The sequence below is a fragment of the Sylvia atricapilla genome, chromosome 5, assembly GCF_009819655.1.
Source record: "Sylvia atricapilla isolate bSylAtr1 chromosome 5, bSylAtr1.pri, whole genome shotgun sequence".
Taxonomy (NCBI): domain Eukaryota; kingdom Metazoa; phylum Chordata; class Aves; order Passeriformes; family Sylviidae; genus Sylvia; species Sylvia atricapilla.
The window spans coordinates 5,624,003-5,649,438 of NC_089144.1; the positions used below are offsets into that span (position 1 = coordinate 5,624,003).

General features: G+C 35.5%; 1 protein-coding gene across 1 annotated transcript in view; it reads left to right on the forward strand.

Moving 5' to 3' along the window:
* BRD1 (bromodomain containing 1) overlaps window positions 1-25,436 on the forward strand; it is a 57,434-nt gene that overhangs the window by 19,690 nt on the left and 12,308 nt on the right. Inside the window, exons 4-8 of the mRNA XM_066318600.1 lie at window positions 4,064-4,195; window positions 6,031-6,159; window positions 7,082-7,394; window positions 8,166-8,426; window positions 11,646-12,134. Of these exons, the coding sequence (XP_066174697.1) occupies window positions 4,064-4,195; window positions 6,031-6,159; window positions 7,082-7,394; window positions 8,166-8,426; window positions 11,646-12,134 (1,324 nt within the window). The remainder of the gene's footprint in view (window positions 1-4,063; window positions 4,196-6,030; window positions 6,160-7,081; window positions 7,395-8,165; window positions 8,427-11,645; window positions 12,135-25,436) is intronic.

The window sequence follows — 25,436 nt, forward strand, 5'->3', positions numbered from 1 at the left end:
CCTTCAATAGCTATTTATTAAATCAGTCATAACTGCAAGACATTTAATGTATTTTGTTACTCCCAAGTGTAAACCAATTTATAATCAAGACAATAAACATCAATGGCACAGCTGTTGTGAGAACACCTTAAAAGTTTTTAGATAGGCATGATTATTTTGTTCATTTCAGTCCAGATGGGAAGATTCTTTTTGTTTTATGTGAGGGGTCAGAATATCAAGAAACATACATAATTTTTTTTAGTTAATCAAAGAAATATAAAAAAGTGATGTAATACAGATCCAGTTTTTTTAAAAATTGTTATTTAAACAGAAAAGAAGTGTTATAGTGATGAACCAAAACCCTGAAAATGGTTTCAGGATGCGTGGTGGAAAGTGGTTTTGGTCCCTCTCTGGTTACTAAAACAGATTTGGCAAAGGGAGAAGACTTCATGAGCTAGGCTTACTTCCTAATAAATGTGTTTCAGAGTTCAGTTATATTATGATGTTGAAGGTCTAAGAGTTCTAACTCAGGCAAAAAGGCTTGGACTGATTCATCATTTTCAGAAACAGGGAACTCTGTAAGAGAATGGTTTATACTCTCACTTCTCTCTCCACCTAGAAATTGAGGAAAGGTATTGGAACAGATTTACATCCTCATTATTTTAGGTTTTTTTCCCTGTACATTAAGAATACTTGAATGAAAATAAGGCATGAAATGTTAAGTGTAGAAGCTTGCTGCTGCTGTAGTGATGTTAGTTTAAAGCCACTGTTAGAAGAAATAAAGAAGAAGGTGCTGATGACTTAAGGTCATGCCTGTGCTGAAGATTTCATTAAGAGCACAAGTTGCAACCACTAAATGGTTTTGTCTGATTGGCATACAAGTCCAGCAGAGCATGCTAATAAAACTAATTGTATTGCTCAAGGTCCAGTTTCATCACTGTCATTCTATTTTTGTTTGTATCATATTAAGTTACTTTCTCTATAAGGCATGAGGCTGTTCTCACACATTCACATCCAGCATAAGGAGGGGTATGGTGCTACACTGACAGTATTCCTGCTGGTATGGAGACACTGGTAGCATACTAATGGTGAGATGAGTTCTCAGTTGCTGCATGTTCTTTGTGTAGACTTAAAAATGTTTTCCTCTTCCCTCAGTATTAGTAAATGTATAAGTTTTAGCTTTTCTAGGTCACACTGTGTTCAGCAAGAACTAAGTCCATTGGAAAATCATAGACTCACAGAATCGAATATCATAGACTCACAGAATGGTTTGGAGTGGAAAGGGTCCTTAAAGATCATCTAGTTCCCAGCCTGCTGTCATGGACAGGGACAGCTTCCACTGGACCAGGTTACTCAATTCCCCACCCCACCTGACCTTGAACACTGTCAGGTATGGGGCATTAACAGCTTCTCTGGGCAATCTGTTCCTGTGTCTCTCCACTCTCACAGTCAGGAATTTTTTCCTCATATCTAATCTAAATTTCCCTTTCAGTTTGAACTCATTGCTCCTTGTCCTATCATTACAGTTCCTGATGAAGAGTCCCTCTTCATATGAGGATTTCTTGTGTCATCACCCAAATGAAACTTGGTGGTTCTCAGGACAGTTGTAGAAAGAAAGATTTGGTAGAAGAACTTTCTTACCAGAAAGTTAAGGGAAACTTTCTATGTCGGAAAGCTGAAACTTTTGAAAGAAATGCTTTCTATCTTCAGTTTTTTACTGGTTGATTGTTGGAAACCGATGCATCATGCTCTTTTCAACTTGCCTGGACCTTTCAATCTAATCAAGGTGTATGTTGTATGTCAGATAATAAATAGGTTGGGGCAAAGGAGAGTTGTCATAGCTATTAAGCTGTAAACTGTCTGCCAGCATTTATTTGCATAGAAGTGTCAAAAAATTGGAGGCTTGCTATTAATCTCCAGAGCAGACTGCCATTCAGAAAGGTAATGTATATGTGTGCAGACAAAAGAAAAAAGGCAGGCAGGGTGCTCTTGAAATTTTGGGTCACATCTGTAGATTGACAAGTATGTGCCTATTACATGGAATGAAATTGGTAAAACAACTGCTTCAGGTAAAAGATTTTTATTTTATTTGAGTGCAGCTGCACCTTGAGGTTCCACCAAATACTTAAGTGTCTAAGAAACTACCCTAAGGCCTGCTGTAGCATTATTTTTTCTTGTATTGAAGTTTCCTGACCCACCCTAGAACTAGTAGACTTTGTTGACTTAGCTTTTATCAGGCTCTGTTCCCCAGTTTCTTAAATTATGTGGTTACATAGGGCAAAAGAGCAGGCCCTGGGTGTTTGCAAGCAAAGGGAGGACAAGCCATCTACTTCTGGCAGTTTAATTTGGTTCTGACAAACAGCAGAACTGAAAAAACAGTACAGCTAAGAGTCGGGTTGCATTTCCATGCATGAGGTTTATACTCAGAGACAAAGGGGTTTAGGAGAGCAGCAGTTAGTGGCAGTGCAGACTTCCTATTTCAGTGAGTCTCTGGAGAATTTAAGGAATTTAAAATTATTGAAAATATTAATATTCTTTTCTGTCAGAATTTACTTTGAACTATTCTGACCCCAGCAGTTAAATTATCTTGTGTCCATGTAAAGATTTAACTCTTTAAAAGAAATTACAATTGTCAGTTGGAATAGTCATTGGGAAAGGGAACTAGAAGTTTCTAGCTTCAGTTTTTAGGTTATTGTTTTCTTTTTGTTTGTTTGTTTTTGTTTTTTCCTGCTGAAAAGAGGAACAAAGTTGTTTTGAGTTGCTATGTTCTAGTGCAGAAATAGTTGATATTTTAAGTATTTTCAACTACAGTGAAGTCAGAGATTTGACTAAAACTAAGTTTTACCTTTACAAAGTACATAAAGCAATACAATACAATGCAGATGACAGAATTATAGCACTGGCAAATCTATTAGATAATGTTTTTAAGCTTTCAGCTTTTGTAATTCTCTTTTTAGAGCCGACTCTCTGAAAGAATTGCACAAGCTTCATTTAGAGGACCTATGGTGCTTCTAAATCATTCTCCTCTTCAGGAATTTATGGGTTCAGTGTAATAATTTATAATGTTGTTTGTTGTTCATCTGCTTAGCCACTTTCTTTCTCTGTCTTCTATATATAGAAGCTGATGGGATTTACTGTTTTTGCTTTAGCTTTTAGAACACCCTCCAGGAAGACTTAACAAGTGTGTAATTGCATTATGCTAGTTACGGGCAAGCATGCAATGTTTTGGATATCTCTGAGAGATGATTGTATAAAATATTCATTTTTCAAATGTAATAATTTTTCAAAGCAGATGTTTCTTTTGTGTACTTGGTGCTAATATCAGAAATTCAGTTTCTTTTTGGCCTCATTTCTGGTGAATTACTAATACCATTTGCATCCTGTAAGTAGTATTCTAGTATCCTCCCTTTTCTTTATGAAAAATAAAGGCAAACAAACACTCTGGGTTTTATATGTACAAATCAATCTAAATACTGCAAGTATTTAAACATTACTTACTCTGAAAAATGTGTAAATTAAATTCTTTCATCCATTTTCCAAAAGGGTGTATTACTGCATTATTCACCTGCCATTTGAAGTTACTGTATTATCTAATAAACATCTTCTCATTTCCTGTCCTCACAAGTCATAATTACTCTTGTTTTGTTACAAGTGTGTCCTAGTTTTGCTGGGTGTGAGGGAGGTGGACTGTGTTGACCAAATGAGTAATTTGTTTCTACCAGGCTGGAGTTTCTGAAGAAACTGGTGATGTTCACCTACTTTGGATTTTGATATGAAAACCCTGTACTGTATTTTGCAGCTTGTTGTATTTCTCAGTTGCTGTTTGCTGTGTTGCTTCTTCTGATGTCAATAGCCATTGCCATAGGATTGCTTTACCGTTTAGAGTTTGTTTTCAATTAGACCCTTGAGTAACTCTGGAAGATACCCTGATCACAGGTTTTCTGTTGTTGCAGCATGAAGCTTATGAGCAAGTGCAATAACTACAGGACAGTAGTCTGCATACATTTTGTAATTGTATAGAACTGTCTTATAAAAAGAGGTATGCATTTTTCATTTCATGAAAACGTTTTAATTCTATTCGTAGAGAGAAGATGATGAAGAAATGCAGGCCTTAAAAGAAAAACTGAAGTACTGGCAAAGGCTGCGCCATGATCTTGAAAGAGCTCGTTTATTGATAGAACTTATACGTAAGCGTGAAAAATTAAAAAGAGAACAGGTAAATGGTGAAACTTTTCTGAAGGAAAGATAATTTAAGTATTCTCACACACAGTATTTTCAATAGAAGGACAGCTGTATTTTTAATTCTTAGGGTCAAGTAACATATGCACATATGAGTGCATGCTGTGCACTCAAACAATTTAAAATATATAAAATTTTCATAGAACCAAAGAATGGCTTGGGTTCAAAGGAGCATCAAGGATCATATAGTCCAACTCCTCTTCAGTGGACAGGGACATCTTCAACTAGATCAGATGTCAGAGGGGTTGAAGTCCCCAGCAGGACAAGAGCCTGCAGAAGCAATACCTGTCTATTCCTGGAGGAATAAGGCTTTGTCAATAGGCTCTCCTAGATCTGAAATAAATACCAGCCACAGGATTCCTTCTCTCACCTTGGTGTCTAAGCTTTCAACTTTCTCTCATGGCTTTTCTTGAGACAGCTCTTCACAATATATTCATTTCTCAGTGTAGAGGGCAACCCCTCTGCCCCTTGGTATGGGCCCTTCTGACCAGCTTGTAGCCATCCATAGTCACACTCCAGTCATGGCACTCATCCCACCAAATTTCAGTAATGGAAATTAGGGCATAGCTCTACTGGCACTGTGACCTCCAGCTCCTCCTGTTTGTTGCCCATGCTGTGTGCATTGGTATAGAGAAATTATTTTAGAAGACATTCTCTTAGACTTGGAAAAACATTCGATTTCTGAAGAACTGTAGGAGATTTCATCTGTTTAGGTTTTCTCAATACATGTCCATATACTTTGTAGCCCTTTTATCTTCTGTCACAAAAGAAAGCAAAAATAAAAGCTGCATCTGAAGTGCTACAGCATTCTGTTATTCAGTTATCATTGCCAGGAGAAGAGATTTGAGGAGGTGATAATGCAGAAAGCTAAAATCTTATGTGAAAACTCTTGACTGCAAAATGCACTTAGGGGGGTTTTAATGGTCTTTATTTCTAAAGAGACAGTTTCATTTTCACTTTTGCAAACTGTGAGTGTTCATTGCAAGCTAATACAAATTGTCCTTCTGGAGTGCTTTCTGGAATTCTAGGCATTATTCATGTGCATTCACGTATCACTTGCTTTACATGTATTATTATTTAAATGCATGGATTTTCCATATGTGTGTTCACTTATACTTTATTTACATGTTTAACTTACACACACATTTAATCTTTCATTAAGAATTTACTTAAGCCATAGCAAGACTGTTTCATTGCTGATAACTCTTTAAACCACCTGAAAATTAATCTGCAGAGGAATTAAAGTAGAGACAAAAAAAAAAAAAAAAAAAAAAAATCTGAAGGATGTTCAAGTATTTGAAGATGTTGATTCTGGTTTTGGAAATAATTTTCTTGGAATTGATGTAGAACATTGTCTTTCCAAGTACTCTTTGTTTTGGTCTTATGTAGCCTATTAATCAGATTCTCTTTTTAAACTTTGAAATAGCAGTACAACTGAAGTTTAGTTTGAAATGTTACTTTTAAATTCTTACTGTTTTAACATTATTGGTGAATCATGAAGCTGTTATTATGTAGCATCTTAAAAAAAAACATTTAAAAGTGGAACAAAATTCTTGCATATGAAATACAAGTTTGAGTTCTGGGAAGCTGGAGTTGAAGGAATGAGAATTATTTTTTCTTATAAAATTATTAGCTGAAAACTTATGTCAGGTAAATGCCAACTGATGATATTGAAAGTAGTACTTAACTCATTTACTTAAATGTATTTATATTTTATATCTTGTCTACAATACTGTACTATTGCTGCTAAACTATAGCTTTAATACCCCATGTTAATGAAGAATGCTCAGTTGATAACTGTTACTTCTTCAGGTGAAGATTGAGCAGGTTACTATGGAACTTCAGCTCATTCCATTCACTGTACTTCTGCGGTCGGTTCTGGATCAGCTGCAGGAAAAGGATTCTGCTCGTATCTTTGCTCAGCCAGTGAACCTGAAAGAGGTATGTGTTTCCCCATGTTTACATGTGGTTTGGTGGCACTGAAGTACGGGATACAAGTCATTACATGCAGATTTAGAAGCAGTGTTACCTTTTAATCTTTATTCTGATTACTTATAATTAACATTATGATTTACAGTTGACTGCTATGAGAGCCTTTTTATGTTTATATACCAGAATAATTTCTGGGAAATACTTGTATGGAATGTTGGGTACATACTGATACTTTTCAGTAAGATGATTTTGGTAAAGCAAATTCGAAGGCTATCAAAAATTGCAATGCAGGTACTAAGTTATTACTTGAAGGTGAAACTAGACAGACTTAGAGTATATGTGTGTGTGTGTGCATATACTGCATACACATCTGTTTATTGTCTGTGGAATCATTAAAGTTGAAGAGTGCCAAGATCATCAAGTCCAGTTTTAGACCCAATACCATCATGCCGACTAAACCATATCGCAGAGTACCACACACATTTGTTTTGAACACTTCCATGGATGGCAACTGCACCACTTCCCTGGGGAGCCTGTTCAGTTCTTAACCACCCTTTCAGTGTAGAAATCTTCCCTAATATACAACCTGAACTGTCCCTGGTGCAGCTTGAGGCCATTTTCCCTTGTCATATCACTCATTGCCTGGAAGTAGGAGTACATAAAACCACAGAATTCCCAAGAAAAACTAGTTTCAGCATCTCTAAGTAGAGCTCAAACTTGTTACCTGAGATGCAGGATGTTGTAATACATAAACTTCTGTTGGCATGCAAATGTTTGCAATATCAAGATGTGCACTTGTAAGTTACATTTTTAATTTCTTGTATTGAGGTGTTACAAAATAGGTTTAAAAAGTGGATCAGTTAGTAACTAATGTTACTTGGTCTGTAATAAGACAATTTTATCCATTTTTGTTTTGAATATTTGTTCAAAGGTTCCAGACTATTTGGATCATATTAAACATCCTATGGATTTCTCCACCATGCGAAAACGGTTAGAAGCTCAAGGCTATAAAAACCTCACTGAGTTTGAAGAAGACTTCAATCTGATCATAGATAACTGTATGAAATACAATGCAAAAGATACAATATTTTATAGAGCTGCAGTGCGGTTAAGAGACCAAGGAGGTGTAGTTCTCAGGCAAGCCAGGCGAGATGCTGAAGGAATTGGTTATAACCATGAAACTGGAATGCACTTAGCAGAACGGCCTAAACTTGAGTCACCCCAGCCTTTCTCTTGGGAAGATGGTAAGATGTTTTTCAGTTATTTATGAAAGTCACATTTTTCACTGCACACATGTGTGTATGTTCCATACAGATGTTCAAGATTGTTGCTGTTCAGTTTGCTAACTGGTTTCCCTACCCTCCATTAAAGACTTTGCTTGAAAGCATTCTGGTGTTTCTATTCTACCAGATTTGTCATTAAATGCTATCTGGATTCTGATTTTGGCAGTGTCAGAGCCTAATTTAACAATTTAGGTGGAAAAAGTTTTGAGTGCTTTCTTTCACATGATTGTTTATGCTTGAAAGGCAAGGAAAATGAATACCAGTGTTTATAACCTTCAGCATATTCCTAAATAACCTACTTGAAAAATCGAGCATGTTTGTAGTACTAGGAATTCAAATTTATTTTTTTTACATATATGTGAGTTTTCTAAGGTCTGGCAGTGCAGAAGAATAATTAACACATTTCTTTTATAACTATAGTTTTGTCCTTTTCTTTAAAAAGAAGGAATTCATCTGTTAGAGTGGAAAGGATTAATTATGCCTTCCTTCTGACCTTGTACTTCTTTGCTCTACTGCTTAGTTTTTTGAGCAAAATGCCGATTAAGAAAAACAGTAAATATATTGTAAGAATTAGTTTCCACGTTTCTGACCATAATCTAAATAAGTTTTTGACAGTTTTTTTTTTCTTTTGGCATGCCAATTCAATTTTTTTTCCTCCTGTTGGTATTACTGTTCTGAGAAACATTCTGGGAAATGCTAACACATTTTCAATTGTACGTGTTTTGACTTCAGTGGATAGGTTACTGAATCCTGCAAACAGAGCACACATGTCCTTGGAAGAACAGCTGAGAGAGCTGCTAGAAAAACTTGATCTCACCTGTGCAATGAAATCCAGTGGGTCAAGGAGCAAAAGAGCAAAGCTGTTAAAGAAAGAAATCAGCATTATTCGCAACAAACTCAGTCAGCAACACAACCAAGCTCCTCAAATAGAATCAGGTATTGGAAGTTTCGAAGAAGAAAGTGCAGCATTAGAACAAGATGGAGAAGAAGAAGGTAAGATTGTTAACCAGGTTTAAATAAATACTGTTCTGAGCTGCTTCAGTCAGTGCTCTCATGTGAGTAATAGTGTGCATTAAAGAATTTGATAAATTAATATGAATTAAATTTAAAATACTGATGTTAAAATTAAAGTAATAGTTTTAAAATATGAAAGTAGCTGCTTAATCACAACAAATATTTTAAGGGTAGAATGATCTTCTTAAAAAGCCTCCCTCCATTACTTTTCATAGTAGCAAGGTTTCAAAAAATTATGTGTTAGAAAAGGCAAGTGCAAACAATCTCATATGAAAAGCAGTCGGAAATGCCTGAGTGGAAAATATCTTTGTACGTTTGGAAATACACTTAAATGTCAAAATATGTATTAGGGATTGTGTGAGCCTAGGTCAATGGTAATGAAGACTCTGGCTGTTGTACTGTTTGTAGGCTTTTTTATTCACTACTCCAGGCTCTAGGGAGGAGGGTGGGTAGGCTTTGGGGTGGCTTACTTATTTATCTATTTTAAATAAAACTAACTATTGATAAGACTTAACAAATTTCATGTAGAAGCAAGTCAGCCATAACTGCCCAGCTCTTCCCCTTTTGCTTCTCTTCCTCCTCAAAACATTTGTCTCAGAACTGTGTCTACTCTTGGCTAATTGCCATTGATTTCAATGAGAGCAGTGTGCTGGAAGGACTAACTGCATCTTTTAATTAAATATCATATTTGCATTTTTAGCTTTTAAATGAGTTTCTGAGGTTTTTGTTGCTCATTTTTTAAGTGATGCAAAGAAAATCTGTCACTCTGATAAGAATTCTGTTGACTTTGTGTCATGATTAGTTCTAGAGAAACTAAACTTTTTTCTTTAGGCGAGTTAGAGATGTGTTTCATTTTTGAATTAGTGCATTGGATAGGAGGAGGAAAGAGCTCAGGGGAAAGTGGAAGCATGGTAATAAAAAAAATAGTCTCTATTTGTTGTGGCTTGATGCTATCAAAATTTTTGAAAGGTGAAGTCAATAAAATAATTGTCCTTAACTGCCATTCAAACTGCAACTCAGTTTTCAATTCCAAACATTGAACTTGCTGGAGATTTGAGCATTGGTAGAAAAAATGTACATGAATCAGCACATTATCTTATTCTGAGGCTTTTAAGTGTTCTCAAAGTGTTCAATAGTTTGGGTTTTTAAAATTTGGGGTTTTTTTTAATCTTCGAGTGGTGGTGGTGATAAATACAGTTCTTTAGGAATGTGGGGTTTGGCACCTAATGAATCCACAACTTTTTTTATTTGTAGCTTAATGTTTTGTATGCCACAGCCTTTCACTTCAGCTATTTTTTTTTTTTGTGAAAAAAGTAATCCAAAGTGAGCAGTAGTGGTTTTCTTGTATTTACAGTATGCTTTAAAAAAACCATGATGAAAGGCATGATCCAGGTTGATTGGTATGGTTGTTATGATTCTGACCTAGTGGAGAGTAATAATAATTAGTTCAAATTTCAGTTCTCAAATGGAAGGTGCATTGAAAAGTAAAGAAAAAAAAATGCCCAAAAAAACCATAAGAAAAATATTAAAATCCTGTGCCCAGGATCTCCAGGGGCTGACTTTAATAGAACTGTGCATTACCCCCTTGCAGTTCTGTTTCCAGTCTTCTATCATGTGAAAAATACAGTACCAGAATAACCCCTTGAAATTTAGGGTTTGTTTCTAAATAATTCTCAAGGGGTTATACGTTCTTAAATCTGTCTGTGAATATTTTCTAATTAGTTGTAAGAAAATCAGATTTTGTTCATAAAGAAAGTCACTTTGGAGATTTTAACATACAGGATTTTTTAATGGCTGGTAGTTTAAATGTGCTTATCTGACTGTACATTTCATTCTGTGGTCTTCCTGAAATACTAGTTACCAATTCTATTACCTGTGTGCCTTCAAATGATGAAGCACAGTCACACTGTATTTTAAAAACAGGTATTTTTTAATATGAATTATGCTATTATTTGATTAAATCTTAAACAACAGGGCACAGATTTTTCTGCACATAGAATTCATTGATTTCCAAGTAAGCATTGCTGGGCCAAAACCAAGCAAAATAAACTGCAGGTCCAGGACTTAAATGCTTGGGGGGTTTTACACCTTTCTTCAGTTGGCATAGAAAATTTAACTAAGTTTAAATATTTTATGTGATGGCATAAATAGTATATTAGTGTTATACAGTTATTCTAGAATAAGTATTTCCTTTCTTGTATTTTGAAAGATTCTTTTGGAAGCTAGAAAGATTTTAACATCTTTTTGAGTTGATAATTATGGGTTAGGACATCCTTTTATTTGTGTTAGGGAATGCTGCAATAGTACAATGTTTATTTTCTTTCCCATTACTTGTCAAGAAAAACTGAAACTACTTTTATACACTCACTGTCATATCTTTGTCTTTTCATGGACCAGCATGGATTTAGTGGAATTGAGTGGGACATGATCATATTAGAAAAAAAAAATTAAATGTTGGGGGAAGGGGCCTGGAGAAAAATGGTAGAGGGTGGTTTTTCTGATTTCTCATATCAAATCTGCATTATCAAGTGTGTTATTTGTCAACTAGTGACTAATCAAGCGGCAAGATTTTGGGAGTGTTGGGGTTTTCTTCCCCATTTTTATTTCCTTTTATTTTTGATAGGTAAAACTTCTGGTCAGAACTGTAAAAAGGCTTTACAAATCATGCCCTTGTGTAGATTTTGTAACACATTTTAGTTCACTCAAATAAAGCAGGTTACAAGTACTTTTTTTATTATTGGTTAGCTGATAAAATTTTTCATAGGCAGGTAAGGTGTAATATTCACAAGGCGAAATAGATAAAAATGTGTTATCAAAAATTTTACTTGAATGGCAGTATAATTGCATTTAACAAATAATCATCCACCACCCCAACTTTCTAATGGAAAAAATAGATTTTTGTAGTTTTTAGTTAATGAAACTAACATAACTGCATGAGAAGAAGAAAGTACTTATCCAGGTATAAATTGTTAACACCAGCTATAGACATCTTCTTTTCTACCCCTGTTACATTCCCAGTCTAAAAGTAGGAACTACTAACTAGGACAAATTGTTGCTAGACAAGTTTTGGTTTTAAAATGTTATGCTTTGTTTCCAGACAACAATTTATTTGGTGGGCTGCACATTTATAGTGAGTTTTATAATAGACTTTATAACTACAGGTTTTCAAAAATCACATTCTATTTATAATTTTTTCAGGAGATAAATCTCCCCCTAAACTTGAACCATCAGATGCATTACCTCTTCCTTCAAACTTGGAGACTAATTCAGAACCACCAACCCTCAAACCAGTAGAACTCAATCCAGAGCAGAGTAAGCTTTACAAAAGAGTAAAATTTGATAATGAATTATATAGTACTTCCATTCAGAAAGAAATAAATGGACACACTCCAGAACACTTACTTGACAGTAATCTCAATGAGTCGACTGTTTCTGCTGTAGCTGAGTCATCAACTGATGTAAACAGACGTACATCCATTCTCTTCTGCAAATCGAAAAGTATAAGCCCCCAAAAGTCTGCAAAGAACACTGAAACCCAGCCAACTTCTCCACAGCTAGGGACCAAAACCTTTTTGTCTGTAGTCCTTCCAAGGTTGGAGACACTTCTGCACCCAAGGAAAAGATCAAGGAGTGCATGTGGAGATTCTGAGGTTGATGATGAGTCCCCTGTAAAGCGCTTGGATACAGGTAAATGTTTACAAAACTTATTTGAATGGATGCATCTGGAAAGTTAACATACCTGTTAATTTTTAAATACATGTGATTGTTAATCTTCAAATTTTAGCACTTGGAACAGGTTGTCCTCACAGTTGAGTAGTTACTGTTCAGAAAATTATTATTCATTTTTGTGTTGGCCCTAGACAATTAGACTTATTGAACCAAGTTTGGGTTCTTTAGTTTCTTGATGCATTTTTTAAGATCACATGGATGGGTGTATAGACAAATCGGCTGCTTTTTTGTAAATTCCCTGTTAAATTACATGGAAATTTGACATTCCATGACAAAAATAGAAGGCTTGTAAGCAGGAACATTAAAAAATACTTGTGCCATGTATGAATTCATTTTACTGAGTATTACTCCAAGCATATTTTTACATTATGAGACTGATGACTGTGCATGAGGCACTTTGTATATCCATGTGTTTTATGGAAGTGTTAAAATCCCAACATACAGTGACCCTTCGTGTGTTTTTTTTTTCTTTAGTCTGTGCACTTAAATAGAGTTGAAGGTAAGATTGTGCTCTTAGTGAGACTATCTAAAGGATATTTTAAAGAAGATGTTATCTTGATACATTAGTGCAGAACAGCCTAATACATTAATTACATCTTCTCTTAGCACACCATAATTCTATTTATTTGAGAAGTTCATATAAACCTTTTGGGGAAGAAAAGCAGCATGAGGAAATTACATACAGATATCTCCTTAATGTCATCCATGGCCATTGCTATGACTTACGTATTACCTTTGAAATGAATACTCTGTTTCATTGTCATGTTGGGAACTCCTATGCAGATAACAAAACAGCATGTGGGGATTTTGTCTCTTTGAATGAAGCAATTTGAATATTAAATGTGAAGATGTGTTCCAAAAGCTGGGGGATATGGAGGGTTTATTTGCAGGGAAAGGGAAGTGTTGTTGATTTTAGGTTGTTTCGTTTTTGTTTGGTGGGAATTTTTTTGTTTTGAATAACAGGATTTTTTGGGATGTGGGGTGGTGCACTTTTTTTAATTGGTTGGTTGGCTGGAGTTTTTTTGAGTGATCAGGTTAGGACACTAATGATTCTAATGCTGGAATCATGGCAGGAGAAAGCATTACGTAAGATTTATGAGGGGAATTGTCTTTCATTTATATTTTTGGGGTTTTCTTTGGTTTGCCTGTTTGGATAACCCCAACTTCCAATCATTTTCCTAACAGTTTGGAAAGAACATGCAGATTTGATCTGGTACTTTAGTTCTGAAGTAAGTACCAAGGGAAGACAGTGTGATAATGGAAATCAGATAATCTTTGTTATTAATATAAAAAGCTTTGGTTTCCAAATATCCTAATTTGCAAGTTTATAATCTAGATAATTTCATTATGTACCTATATATAGAATGCATTTTATCACACACAGTGAATCATTTTGTGCTAGATCACACCAGGAATTAGTACCAATTCCTTGAAATTTTTATGTTAAACATTGTGATTTTTTTCTTTAGGGGAAAAATAGGGGTTTTTTTGTAAGAAAACAAACTTAATTCTTAAGGGGGAAAAAAAGGCAGCAACAAGACCAAAACCCACCAGGTTTCTGAATGCATTTAATTTCAGCCATTTTTCTCTCTCTCTGTGGAGTTAAGTGTATGTAAAGCAAATATGCTTTTGATTATTTTCAAAACTAACAACCCAGTTACAAGAATAAAATCCAGAAGTTAAAAGGTTTTTCTATTGTTATTTTAAAACAAAATTATGTAGTCTCTTCCTGAAGCTGGTAAAGATATAAAGGGAATTAAACTTGTGTAGAACTAATACTTGGGGGCATTTATAGTTAAAATGTGTACTTGTTCAAGGAGAGTGAATTGAAACAGTTTAGCCAATTAATATTCACCTGAAAATGTTCTAGTTAGGCTTGAATTGTGTCTTGTGTTTTAAGCATATATGGGTCATGCAGATGTGGCAGTTTATCAGATCTTAGTCCTTTGATTAGTCTTCCTGTTTGCAACCAAACATTTTGCTTTCACATAAGCAATTTTATTCCTCATATTATTTTCAAATTTGTCTCCACACTAATTTAAGCAATTTGCAGTTGGCAGCTATCTTGAGCTACAGTTCAGCAGGAAATCAGCACAAATGTCAGATACTTACCAAGATTTCAAAACAGTTGAGATTTTTTTTTGTGTGTACACAGCTGGTATTGATTCATGCAGATATCTGTGTTATGATAAAAATGCATTAGGTGATGTATACAGCAGTGCATTCTTTCCATTTGGCTATTTTTTTACAAAATTTAATCTCATCCTGTAGGTAAAAATGTTTTTATTTAGTAGAATCCAGCAGTTTTTCCTTCCAAAGCCATTCAGTCATAGGAAAAGGCATGCAACAGGCTTCTTGTGTGAATTGACATGAGTTAGCAGCTTTGTGGGAAATCCCTGCAGTTGGAACTGAATTATTGTTGCACAGTTTTCTTTGAGTGGTGTTAATATTAACTATCCTTAATTTTGCTGAATACAGAAAAAGTAATTAAAAAATCTTTTCTTAGTATACAAAGCATTAAAATTTTTAAGTTGCCAAGAGCTGTGTTAGATATTTTTTCTTTCTTACCTCTTCAAAGCCATTATGAGGGTTTTTGACATTATTTAAGGATGTTTTATTTCTGTCCCTTACTCTTCAGTCTCTTCAGTGTTTCCCCCTCTCTTGTCAATCCTGTATTCTTACATGATGAAGACTCTAAAGTTTATTTGGTAGAGTAAAACCACACCTGACTGATGGTTTCATTATTCTTATAGACTGCTTTTGTTGTGCTCTCTTGACTTAGATTTGAGCTTGATGCTTTTCCAGCGATTTTCAAGAAGGACATACAGGATCCACTGAAACACTCCTTTTTAAGCATGTATAAAACCCACATGCTATTGGTTTTTATACCCAAGATTACTGAAATGCCAGCTCTTTTTCAGAAGTAGGGAAGTATTGAACAACATGAGTTAACCTTCAAAGAGGACTAAAAGCAGTTCATTTCAATACTCTGACCTTTCATATGGGAATCTTTAAAATATATGAAGCAGGAGTGTAGTGTAATCTTAAATTTAAATTTTCTAGTGCTCTACTAGGGCATTCACAGAGTACATCAGTCTTTGTAGTTGCTGTGTAGAAGGTGACAGCTGCACAGTGGAGATGTGTTTAAAAATTTCTTATACTTACTTGATGTGTTTTGGATTTGCTTCATGTGGTATCTAGCAGCATTTTCCTAAAGAAGATTGTTGGTTTATTTAGGAAATTTTAATGACATCAGAGACTGATGTATGATTCTTGAAGGTTGGGCATGTCCAGTCTTAACTGTGACAAGTTCAATAACCTTTTCAAGATACCCATTGTATATTTACCTTGCTCTTTTGTTACCAAGGTGAATCCTTTTTGTCAGGGAAGTATTTTGTGCAGTTACTACATCAGAGGAAAATGAAACTGATTAATGGATAGAAGGTAGATTTTACTGAACATTAAAAAATCTGCCTATATCAATTGTGTATAAGTAAGATACCAGATAGAACAAATTACTGTTTTAAGAAAGCTTTTTTAGCATTGTAAAATGCTTGATTATGATCAGATGAAATTTGCCTGTGTACTTGGTGTTAATAATCATTTCTTAAGCTTTTGTAAATTTAGGTAAATAATTCACAGTTACTGTTACAGTACTCCTTATTTTAGTTAGAAATGAAGTATTTAAAATACACCATCCTAAAACAGCCACTGAACTTACCACAGAATCAGGATTTCAGATGGTGACTATAATAATGCAGTATGTTATGTTTCTATTATTTCTTGTCCAAATGCAGTAGTAGAAAATTTCAGTGAAGTATGTTGCCTCAAGTTTGCCTGTTTTTTACTGTTTGCATTTGTTCTCATGCAGTTTCAAGTAAACTATGTATATTTTAGAATTGTTTACCTATTTCTCCCCTGGGAGGAGAAAAAATGATTGATGGTGATGTTCACCAATGAGGTCGAAGTGGTGGCTGCCTGTGTAGCCAGTTTTTGGCCTGCTTGTAGAAGGTATTTAAGATGGAGTCAGAAAATAAAGTAGAGAGCTTGCCTGCTTGACCTCCTGCTGCCTGCTTAGTCCTTTTGTGTCCCAAACAGTGACAGAAGTAAATGATTTACTTTGCTTCCAGCTACACAGATTTTCTCAAGGTACTGAAACACATGTAAACCAGTATTTAGAATCTGGATCACTGAAGTAGAATATTCACACAGTAAAAAGCACAGAGTGGGGGAATTTATCATTTCTTAATACATACTTCACATACAGTCAGCAGTACACAACAAAGATTCTGTATTAAATCTGTTAGTAAATGTTAGGCAGATTTTGTTTCTGGTGCACTACTACAAAACGATGGCAAGTAACCTATATATACATTCTATTTACATTTGATAGAATGTAATAATATAGTGAGGACTGCTACTACTTAATGTGATATGATATGGGTAGACATTGTGTCTGGAGTGAAATGGAACACAGTTTATTTTTTTAATTGTTGATTTCTAATTTGAGTACTTGATTTCTAATGAATCTTTGCCTCTCTAGAACAAAGGCCAGTTTGGCTAAAAGTCAGGCTTCATAGGTACAACATTCAGTTACCGTTCACTCAATAGAGGAAGTGAAACTAAAACATGCATATCTAAGAAACTTACGTCCTCGCAGTAAATAAAAAAACTAAAATAAAGGTCCCTCAGCAAAAAAAAAAAAATAAATCCTTAAACAAAACAAAAAATTATAACAAGTTTCTCTCCGGGTCAGTGTGTGTATATAAATATATATCTTTATAAACAGGTAGTACATGTGTGTGTATATAAATATATATATATTTGATATTAATTAATCAAGTGCAACAATTTGACTAAAGCTATTGACAGATCCACAAATGTGTGTTGTAGTTAAATGCATAGTGATTGTTTCATATGAAGTCTGATTTGAAATTTAAATTATTTGATCACTTAGCGTTGTCCAAGAATTCTGCCTGACTGCAGGAGGTTTGGAAACATAAAACATTTTAAGGTGAATTTCCAAACAAAGTATTGGAGATTGTGAAGGCCTAAAAGGAATTATTCCTTGGATTGTTAAATTTGTCAGTGTAGAGACATGGGGACTGTTGAGTTGTCAGGATAAGTTTGTTTAATTGGTTTTCTAGTAGGTTGATTTGCCACTGGGAAATGCAAGACCATATGCTAAGAAAATAAAGCAAAATAAGGAGGAGAGGGAAAAAAAAAAAAAAAAGGACCCCTCTGCATTTCTGAATTTCTTTTTGTCCCACTCAAACTTTTGACAGGGGTTCTGCCAGTCCTATGAACATTTCTGCCAGTTTAATTTCTGGGAGCATTATTAGAGCTAAGGGAGAGTTTTTGTAATACTCATAGAATAAAATAAGTGCATAAGGCAGAAAGATGGGATAGGAAACTATTATATGCCAATCAACACTTGCAGTGGCTTTTAAGAAACTAAATGTTCTTTCTGGTTTTCTTTCATATAAATAATCATAGTATTAACTGCCTGACTATGAAAAATCTTTTTCCTATTCCTTGATTTATGTTATTAAAATGGGAATTTTGAGCAACATAGTTGAGGATGTTGGGGGGTTGATGAACACCTGGATAAATGGCAACTTGGTGGTTTTTTCAAGGTTTGTAAGGTGTGTGCATTCATTATACAATAGTATTCTGGAATTTTTTCTCGTTAATTTTTTTGGAAGTGGTATCTTTTTGGTTCTTTTAAAATATTAATCATTAGCACCCAGCATACAATTGCTGAGTTTTCTAAGATGATTATAACCAAAACAAATATTTTTAGAAGCCATTGTGTTTTTCTTGATGCTGTAGGAATTGTGGAGCCTTTTAGTGTGTTCTGGTACTGGTTTTTAGGGGGGGGAGTGTTTAGTTTTTTGGGGTTTTTTAACTTTTATTTTAATACTTAGCTCATTTCTTGGCCTAAGTTTATCTTTCTAAAACATTAAATGTCATAATTTGCTATGTGATTCATCTGTGACATTTAAGGGTATTTTTTTCTGTATGGTGCAGATGGTAAACAGAACTGTGGGATTTATTGAAAATATTTTAAAAGTTACTGAATTTGGAGATTCACACTATGCTTTTTACAAGTGTGTTCTTAATTTATTTAAGGAGACACTTGCCATGGTGCTGGGGCTGAGTATAGATGACCTACCTTCAAATTCACAGGCTGAAGTCCCCTCTTATCAGACATACAGTGTATCAAAGTGGATCAAGTCAGCTGACCTGTTTGGAACATCATAGAATAGTTTGGGTTGGAAGGGACCTTTAAAGGTTATCTAGTCCAAGCCCCACATACTCACCCACAGGTCTGATTTAAGAAGTGGATGATAGAAAAGGTTAATTCAGTGACTCCAACACGTAGTGTCTGACACTGAACCTGGCAGGCAAAGGCACTGGTCCCTTATGGCCCATTCTGCTGAGAGTGGAGAGAGTGGGACAGTTTACACAGTATGACTGACAGCAGATTCATGTCTCTCAGTGAGGCTTTGTGTGTGCATTTGTGGTTTCTAGTGGGTTTCTTTTCCCCTTTTTCCACTCAGTGAGATTACACTAGATTATGTATTTGCATGCACAGAGGAATGTCCTTCATAAAGAGTAATTATGGTAGCATGAACTTGCCGCTTTCATAGGCACAGGCGAGTATTTGGGGATGGTTTTAATTGAATAGCTCTCTACTGTGTTTCTCATTGTAGTACCCAGATGTAATTTCTTTGGTGTGCACAGGGGAAGTGTACACATTAAGAAGATATCCCATACAAAGAAACATGTAATGCTCAAGAATGGGTAAAATTGAAGCAAAGTTGCTTTGTTTTGTTGCTACCAAAACAGCAGTCATTGATCCTACTGTCACTTTGGCAGGCCATGCTATGCAAATATGGTAGTGCTCCCACTTTGATTTCATTTTTTCTTCTCCTTCCTTTTATTCTATTTTCTTCCTTGACTTTTCCTTTTTCTCTTCCCTCCAAAGCTGTAATAATGCTCAGAAATTACTTCCTAACAGCATGGCATTGGAAAAAAATGGAGACAAAAGCAGATGCTGAGAACTAACGTTCAGCTGATAACCATGGGTAACTCCTGAGTTCTCTAAAAAAATGCTGTGTTGAAGATGAAAGTACTTTAGATCTGAGGGGAAAATAGCAACTATAGATCCATCCAATTAGAAACAAAGATATGAACATGCAAGACAGTCTTATTTTAACTCTTATTCTGTTTTGCCTATAAGAATAGCAAAGCTGGGCTGGTATTTAGTAGCTCTTGATTGTCTTCCCTTGATGATGCTTCAAGCACTGTCAGGTTGACTGCATGAGCAATGAAGCATCTCATTTGGTCTCTCCATCTCCTGTCAATGAAGCCAGGAAGACAATCTTAGGATAGCAAGCACTGTTAATTTTTGCTAGACAGGAATAATTTTTTAGTATGATGAGTCTCAAAGGATTCAGGTCATGCACTTCCTCAAGTACCCTGCAAGCTATCATAGAAAAAGGCTGTAAAGCACTGGATCTTTTATACTCATTTAATCTCTCTGCATGAATTACCTCTCAAGGTAAAAAAGACCTGGAAAACTAGGACTGGGAATGCAGCTGTGTAACTGATTACTGAAGTAATTCGAAGATTTGCAGCTTACTGTTGTGTTGTGTATGTCATCTCAGGAGTGGCAGATCTCTGCCTTGATCTCTCTTTCGAGTAGCAACTTCAGTTTCATTTTCTGTTCTCTGTCCTAGAAAGAGGAACAGATTATGAACCAGTTTTTCTAAATAGCTACAGAAAGCAAATAATTGCTAAATTATTTATTTTCAATAGAATAAGATTGCTGGACCTGCTTACATAGGAGAGCTCTGGAGTTCTCTGTCCATCTCTGCTTTTCTTTGGATACCATACCCAAAAGTTGTGTTCTCACCATTGCAGGGAAACCTTTACTATGAATGGAGAAAAAAACCTGTGTTGATAAAAGCTCTGTGTAAAATCCTGTAGATAGTAATTTCTGAAAGTTAGTTCCATTCAGGAGCAGCTCAGTTTAGGGAATGGAGCAACCTTTGTTTGTAGGTGTAGCTGCTGCTGGGCTGCTCTGAAAGAGTGTTAGGCACTAGGATTTTCATGCAGTATATTGATTAATAATTATCATGCTTTTTCATTATGTAAGTTGCGATTTAAAATAATACATATTGATTTAAGTCTTTAAGAAACCTCTAAAGGTTTTTTCATTTATATCAGGATTTTGTAGGTGAGAAAGTAAAACTCTTCAAATGGAAAATGTTTAAAAAATTCGTTTCTTAAGGATCTTAACTGTTGGGCATAAATAGGTAAAAAAATGTTGGAAAAAAGATTTTGGTCTTAAATCCTCTTAAGTCATTTTCACCAAGGTAATTAGAAGTAAGTGGTCCTAAATACTACTGACTTTCTGTTGGATCTTGTATGACATACTGTTGGTCTGTATGTGATTCAGGCACTTAAAGCTTGTATTTTCCAGTAATCTGTTTTACATGCCATAAATTATATAAACCAAAGCTGATTCAGGAATTCAGTTTGTAAAGTTAGTTTTGAATTTTTCAGATTTTGTATGTGCATTTTGTAATGGCATTTTCTACTCTACTGCTTCATCAATCTGTACCACTAGAACAGCTGATACTGTCTTGGAAGGAGTTGTAAAATTTTTTTTTTTGAGAAATATTTCTTCTTGTGTGCTCTTTTTTTGTTTCAGGCTTTTTTGGAGTGTTTTCTGATTCCTTCACTAAGATTGCCTCCACTTGCATATTTTAAAATGCCTTGAACAAATCCTACAGTACAGAGATCCTGTTGTAGTGCAGAGCAACATATGATCCTTATCTTATGGAAGCTGTAGTTATTAATTGCTGCTTAATTTTCCTTTCTGTTGTGTAAATCAGATTTTGCTGTTGTATCAGAGTCTAATCTGATTTTCCAGAGACACTTCTTATTCTCAGACTTGAAGAGAATTAGTAGTTACAAGATAGATTCTTTGGCATTCTTTTGGAACTCATCAAACAGGCCATTCGTTTAGCCACCAAACTGTATTTGTTCTCTGTCACCTAAACCTTTAAAGGTTAACAATTTCTGGTTAGGATCTTGAAAGGGGCTGCTGTTAATTGTATAGGTACCACATCATGGGCTCATTGAACTGTCTTTGTTGTCCTTAGTGATGAGCAAGTTTTAAACAAGTTTCAAAAGCTTTGTTTCCAAGGGGACTCTTCACACTAGGCTTTGTAGTCTTTGAGTAACTGGCTTCCATTTTATCTGCATACCAAAGAATGTTTTAAGCAGTGGAAGCTTTGATGTGCTCTGATATTCATCTGTGTATTCTGAAAAAAGAATTGTATTTAATATTCCTACTGCACTCTAGAATTTCCTGTATGGTGTTAACATTTAAAGGGTTACTCTTAGTAACCCTTTAAGGGGTCTTAGGCCCTTACTTCTGAAAAAAGAAAACAACTTAGTGGATGCCTTCCTGATTCTGCAGTCTGCCCATTTCCAAGGCTTGCATTTTTAGGAATTCAGTAACTTTTGATGATTTATTACCTTCAAGTATTCCGTTATCCGGTATGTGCTTATCTCTGTATATAAATCCTCCTAAATCAGTGACATTCCCCTTCTTAATCTTACTGGAGGTATTTTTAGGTACATTTCTAAATTGTGTTCTTGATGCATATCATGCACATGGAGGTTGTATTCTGTGTTTTCAATGACTTTCAGTATTTTCTTTTTTTTTTTAAAGAAAGAGGCCTGAATCAAAGTGAAACTTACCTAGATTGTCCCTTTAGAAGCCTTAGGTTTTAGTGATAGAATATGTGGGACACTTGTGTCATTCTCACTATCTCTGAACACTGCTATAAGGATGGCTTATTTATTTGAAAGCTCTGTTTCCTTTCAGAGAGACTTAATGGCTTTTTCACTGTCTTCCAGGTTCTCATATTAACTAATATCATGCTGGGTATTTATCTCTTTGGATCCTAATTATTTTCTATTATCCTCAACATGGAATGGAATTCAATTAAATGATCATTTTGGAACGCAGAAAGACAATTACATTTGAAGTAATTAATTTGGATCATGTTGGAGACACCAGCCATCCTTAAAACAAAAAACAAATAGAAATGAACACTCTTGGAGGAAGTCTTTGACATATATGAAACTATGCTCTTCATTCAATATATTGCCCCATTTCCGTAAGTTACCAAGTTGTACGTGTTGTAGTATTTGTGACACACATCGGTCGCAGAGTTTTACCAGTCCCAGCATTCTTATTCCCAAAACATCTTCTGTGAGAGCAGATTAGCTAAGAATGCTACATCTCCATCCTCTTGCCTTCCCCAGAAAAAAAACCAGTCTCATCTTCTTTGGAGAACTGAAACCTACTGAGAAAAAAAAATGAGGTTTTTAATAAAATGCACATTATCCTCTACTGTATATATATTTTAATGAGGAGTAACATCACTGGTTCTGGGTAAGTGCACAAGTCACGACTGAAAGTGAGACTAAATAGTGTTATAAAAGTGCTGGTGCACTGTATGCTGTCATTTTCTGAATGCTGCCAGTTTTTTTAGTGGTTGAATCTCAGCCCCTCAGGTCTAGTTTTAGGAGAGCACTTCATCTTACATTCGGATGTGCTTGGTTTTGCATCAAGCTACACATAGAACAGTTTGAATTGCTTTAGAATAATTTTGTACAAGTTCTGCTTCTTTCTTCTTGTTTCAGCAGAACTGTAAGATGTGAATACAGTCTGAAATGTATAATTCTGTATTCTGGGCAGCATTTTATACATTTGTGGACCTGCTGTGCTGCTCTTTGAACTGTACTGAGCTTTGTTCCTCTACCATGTTTTCCAAACTTCTGCTCTCTTTTGGAAGTTGCGTTTTCCTGCTTCCATTAATTTAGCATGGGCAACAAGATTCTAAGTTGCTTGATGTGGGTAGTCAGTGAAAGTTTTAATTGCAGCTTAAGAACAAACTGGCATTGTTGAGAAAAAGTTAAAACTTTGCCTGATAAATACTGGTTTCAGTGCAGTGAGAAACCTGTGGAAGAGTATCAGGCTGATCATCTTTGCCTTACTTTTTACTTCTTAGTTAGCGTTTCATTATTTTCAAAATGGTTGTGTTATGCTATGATTGGCAAGCAGTAAACTTTCCATGTACATTGAAGTTGAGCTGAAGATTAGAAATGGCAGTAACCCTGCATTTAAGACTGGTAGCAGACTTCATTGTTTGAGAATTCCCTTTTTAACTGAAAAAAGTTAAGTTCTGCTTCTTGAGAGTAGACTGCTTTTTTAAAGAAACTCAAGAAGGCAGGGGAAAAGTAAAGGAAACGAACCACTAATGAAAGGCTTTTAGTTTGATCTTTAGGACTTCTGGGGGGAAGAGGTGGGTTGTCATTCAGTGGTGTTGGTGAGGAATATGTGTGAGAAGTTTAGTACCTGACATAAAATTTCACTCTGTGACTGCAGAGAAAGCTCATTTGATCTAACAAAATCGTGAGCTTTGGAAAGTTGCAAGCAGGATGGGTTACATCTCATGGATTATCTTTATTTGGCCTTCTTAGTTGTAGCTACTGATTCAGTAAATGCAAGTTCCTTAAAGCAAATGGAGATCTTTCATTTCACTTACTCTGGCAGCTACAGGACATTGGGTGTTTCATGATTCATGGTAGAAAATAGTTTTATAATTATATTACAGAAACCAAATTGTGTAGTACATCTGATCTTTTTTTGCACATCAGTGCTACTACCATAAAGCACTTAGATTTTATTGCCTCATTTTCTTCTGGCAAGTTACAAGGTCACTTGTGAACTGCTTCATCTGTGACTAGATATGAGTGTGTTTTATTTAAAATAAGCCTTGAGGTTTTCCTTTCTTAAAATAATGTCTATTCCTTTTAACTTCTGAAATGTGAACTGTATAAACTGCAGTCTCATGGATTGTGTAAGCTCCTATCATTTGGGACTTGATGCTCAGGAAAATTACTCCTGCTCATAGCTTGCATGTTCTTTGTTTTTCATACTTCCACAAGCAAGAGAGAAATGTGTCTGGGAAGTTCTAAATTCTTTTGCACTTTAGTATTCCTTTTTTGTCAAAAATGTTTGGGTTTTTTTTCCTCCACTTACCGTAGTTTAACGCCAGATGACAACCAAGTACCGCCCAGCCACTCTCATTTCCCCACTCCTCCCTCCCCACAGTGGGATGAGGATGAGAATCAGAAAAAGGTAAGGTCTCTGGGTTGAGATAAGAATAATGGAAACAAAGTAAAATATAATAGTTATAATAAGGAATAAAACCCAAAAGAAACAAGTGATGCACAGTACTGTTACATAGCACCCACTAACCAATGCCCAGCCCTGTCCCCCAGCAGTGATCAGCCCCTCCCAGCCAACCCCTGTCAGTTTATCTATGGGGCATGGCACTCCATGGTATGGAATATCCTTTTGGCCAGTTTGGATCGGCTGTCCTGTCCAGTCTCTCTCCCAGCTTCTTGTGCATCTGCTCACTGGCAGAGCATGAGACACTGTGTGCTGTCAGCACTACTCATCTACGTCAGTGTGTTATCAACATTATTCTTATACTAAATCAAAATGCATCATTGTTCCAGCTACTCAGAACAAAATTTGCTCTATCCCAGCAGAAGCCAGGACACTGGCTGTTAAATGGTTGTTAGTAACCATTCTACAGATTGGTAAAACATTTTTTAATGTGATCTGACGTGAATTAAATGAGTAATTAAACTCACAGCTTATAATTAAACTAGAATAAGGCTGGACTGCCACCTCACAGAGCTGTCTCCATTGCTATAGGTGCATGTTTCTGTTGTATCCCTTGTTTCTTAACTTCAACAACCAGGTGATCGATCACAAGGTTGTTTTGCCCAGTGCATTGCTGAAAACTGGCTTCTTACCATGACCACATATTCCTTGGTACTGACTTGACAATGAGAAGACACCCTTGCCAGGGACTGAGAGTGCCACAATATCCATTTTGGTGACAGCACAGACATAAACTGATTGCAATAATAAAAATATGAAGCCCTTTTGTGCTGGCTGTGCATGTATGTACAAAACTGGTGTATGCAGAGATGAGCATCCAAGTCACATTTGGCTTATATATGGCTAAATGTTTTGCACGTCCTCTTATAATACAGGTACTTCCTTCCACTTTCATAGTCCATTGGGAACATGAACTGTGCCCTTGTTCTGGCAGCAGTCATTACTTGATCTATCTTCCAATTTAAAATTCAGTC